Genomic DNA, 3,780 nt, shown 5'->3' on the forward strand with positions numbered 1-3,780 from the left:
TGACCATAGATTTAAGATTTGATAATGCTTTTACATGAAAACTACAGCATACCATGTTCACTGAAAAAAAATTATAGAGCTGTACAGACATTTATATCTAGTATCATGGACTGATGTCTATTTTTACCGTGCTGGAAAAGATACATCACTAGAAGGGTACCTGAAGGGATGAAAACGGTGGCGTCCCTCACCCCTAAACCTTAGGGGACCTTCAGGATACTTCTCACACTCCTCCATATGGTTGAAACAGTTTGCAAGGTAGCACCTTGTTGAGCAGCTACCTGTGATATTCACATTTTGGAAATCAACAAATTAAAGATATATATAGGATACATGATGTATGAGTTGAATATACAAATAGTTCACCTGGGCTGTTGCAGGAAGGTTTTCATCTGAGAATCTGCTTGAGAAAGAGCTGATTTAAAGGTCTCAATATCTACTTCAGTACCAGAATACTTTCCTGAACTATTTTTCAGTAAATCGTGTATGCTTGACATCTGTTTACTCTTTAAATGAAGCTCCAACTGAGGATACCTCTCCATAACATCATCTATAACTCCATGAAACTCCTTAAGACTTAACGTACCGGACTTGCTTGTGTCTGCCTTACTAATTATATGTGAAATATCTTCCTGACACATTTGCAACAATTGAAGTTATAGAAGATAATGTACACTCTATAACTGACAAGTGATGATTCAATAATTTCATAAAATACACTCGTAGTAGGTAGATACCATGATCCTGCGTTGGTTTATTGTTGCACAATCACCTAGAGCAAATACACCATCACATCCTGCCACCCTCAGCCATTCATCAGTAGCCAAAACACGTCTGTTACGAAGGGTACAACTTGGCTAAATCCGCAGTTACGAAGTCATGAAGCTCTGCAGCAAACTCCACACCTGCTGAACCGCCACCAACAACTACGAAGTGCAAAATTTTCTTCCTTTCTTCTTCAGTTATGCAGGGAAGACTCGCCCTTTCAAAGCAGTCAATCACAGACTGACGAATCTTCAGAGCATCTTCTACTCCCTGCCAATTAAAACCCAAGAAGCTCATTGTTATCCTCCTTGCGATATCAATGAAGTTAAGTGCTATAGTTTGTGGAGTCATCTTAAAATCAAGTAAAGTGCTATAGTAAAAGTATGAACTAAGTACCTTCAAGAAATGAGCGTGCTCTTCAACACCAGGGGTGTTAAATGTGTTAGCTTTCGCTCCCATGGCTATGATCAGGTAGTCATAATCTACACTGAATTCATTTTTCCCACATGAATTGTTGTCTTGGGTTGTCCGACAGTAAATTTTCTTATTCTGTGGATCTATTTTGTAACATACTGCTTCCCTGAACTGAATATTTAAGCCTTTCTGCTTGCCATTTCAGATCAAGGAAAGAGTTGTCATCTAATTCATATCAGTGTCTCCAGTCAATCAAACTGCATAAAAGTTTATCTCTATACATTCTTAGAAACAAAACTACAGAACTAGACAAATTATGGAAACATGTTTCAACATTATATAACTCCTGAAGATTATTTGTACAGATGAGAAGGGCATGTATTCAAACCGTGCTGCAGTACCTTGGATGCGAAACGTACTAAAATAAGATTTTACTTCCAGTACTTATACTGCAGGAAAAGGTGACCTTGGCTAATTTCGTTCTCTGTTTGCAAAATGGTATACTTTATAAGGTGCATATTTCATAAGTAAATCATTTTGTGAATAGAGAAAGCAGAAGCAAGTAGTCGAAGTCTATATTGCATGCCTCAATATTGCATCATATTGAACGCATGCAATATAAAATGCCCTGTGCCTCAAGTAGTCGAAGTCTATATTGACCAATATTGCATCATATATTTTTATTTATATGTATGCAGGTGATACCTTCTTAGTAATAGAGCGATTTGGTTCGACAATGCTGCATGGTTCGACTGTGCCACAAGTAATACTCGGCAGCAGAGGGGTGAACAAAAAATAATTATAAGGGGACACCACTTCAACATCATATGAGGAACTCTTCAAATTCTTCAAGAAACTGACGCCAGCCCAACCAGTTCCAACTTCCAAGTACCACCACCTCTTTTTTTCTTCAGTTCGCCTTCAGACTGAGCTGCTTCAGCATACGCAGTACGACCATGGAATGGTCTGCCTTCATGAAATGCCGCCAGACTTCCCCCACTGCATAATATATAAGTGCAACTGTGCAAGTCAGCTGATAAGAAATGGAGCTACAGATATGTAGAGTTTCATCCATAGTTATGCCAAACATGTTCCATGAAAAAGAGAGGATAGTTCTGTCAAAAATCCAAGGAAAAGTGAAAATAACATGTGTAAGAAGTTTTTTCAAAATTATTTCATTTTTCTCCCATTCAAGCTAATACATTCACTGATCGTCTGATTCGATCTAATCTATTTATCAGAGTTCTTAAGAGGTACTAATTAACATTGCATAGCCATGTTTCACTGCGCATACTAAATCAATCTACCATTTATGTCTCATAGTTACAATCTACACAGAAACACATATCCCAAACACCAACAACAACGAAGATTGGACGAGAAGATCAAAGCATATAAACCCTTAAAGCTTGTACTCAAAATGCAAACGAAAACTTCTGTGATGCAGATTGAGGAGAGTTGAAAGAGCACCCGACTGTAGCAACAACAAGAAGCTTTGATAGGGAGGGGTATTGCCGAAAGAGCCTAGAGGCTCTCTCATAGAATGAAGCTCCCCACATTATGAAACTTCTGTTTCACTTTTCAGTTCTATCTTCAAAAGAAGAAAGTAACGAACTTAATCACAGGGCATTTTATATGCTTATGGATTTGGACAGTTTCTAGTTTTGCTGGTACGTGAAGGAGTAGTTAGGGTGCATTAACTAGTACCAGGGACCGAACCATAAGGAGTAGCTGTCACGTAAGACGTAACCGGAGATACTCTATTCTTCAGGGCCCGATGTTTGACTTGTCAAACCGGCAAAGTAGGAATTACAGTAATCTTTTCCAATATGGTGAACAAATATTACTATGCATGAATTAAATCCGTCTTTGTCCAGAAGCTGTTGAAAAGTTGTGATTTTATTTCTATATGACTTCGTTTCATAGATAGGCATGTATGAAATTCTCAATCTTTGTGTTTGTCCAAATATGAATGAACGTCCAAAAGGAGAAAATTAAAGAATCTCCCAAGAATCATTTTTGCTCTACAACCTAGAGAAATCTCTCTCAAACACGATACAAGAAGGCATGTACAATGCATGTGCAAACACTGATGACAGATAAGGCCGGAATTATATGTCGTCCTCAAATACGGCTTGAATCTCTCCCGAAAATAAATCCTCTGGTCCAATCAGATACCACTAGGACCCTAGTACGCCAGCTAACTTGCTTGCTGAGAAATGAACAGGAAAAACATCAATCAGATTCAGTAGTAAATAGAAAACTTAATTCTAGGAGCAAATAAGTAAATGAAGATCACCTTGCATATACAGAATACCAGAGCCATTGAGTGCTGTGGCCCATGGAAACCCGGTCCCCGGGCAGCTCTGCTGCTGCTTCCTCACCTCCCAATGGAGCAAATTGACCGAAATGCTTGTACCTAGTCATTCACAAGTTACCGCATATTAGCAATTAGGGAAGAGAAGAGAGATAGATAATGACATAAAAGTAACTTCACTATGTATCATTCTTCCATTACTCTTGGCTTGTGAGTTGTGACCAAAAGAGAAAAATCTGCATTGTCGTGTGGAGGACAGATAACCTATATTACTGCTCCTTTGG

The 3,780-nt window shown here is 38.5% G+C and overlaps 1 protein-coding gene and 1 pseudogene across 1 annotated transcript in view; both read right to left on the minus strand.

The window, feature by feature from the left end:
• The window catches only part of LOC101298157, a 6,465-nt pseudogene extending 3,727 nt beyond the window's left edge, over positions 1-2,738 (minus strand).
• Positions 2,739-3,220: 482 nt separating this feature from the next.
• The window catches only part of LOC101307229 (NAD(P)H dehydrogenase B3, mitochondrial-like), a 29,906-nt gene continuing 29,346 nt past the window's right edge, over positions 3,221-3,780 (minus strand). The window contains 2 exon segments of the mRNA XM_004304057.1: positions 3,221-3,391; positions 3,479-3,598. Of these exon segments, the coding sequence (XP_004304105.1) occupies positions 3,304-3,391; positions 3,479-3,598 (208 nt within the window). The 3' untranslated portion in view covers positions 3,221-3,303.

Source organism: Fragaria vesca, linkage group LG6 (assembly GCF_000184155.1).
Source record: "Fragaria vesca subsp. vesca linkage group LG6, FraVesHawaii_1.0, whole genome shotgun sequence".
Lineage (NCBI taxonomy): Eukaryota > Viridiplantae > Streptophyta > Magnoliopsida > Rosales > Rosaceae > Fragaria > Fragaria vesca.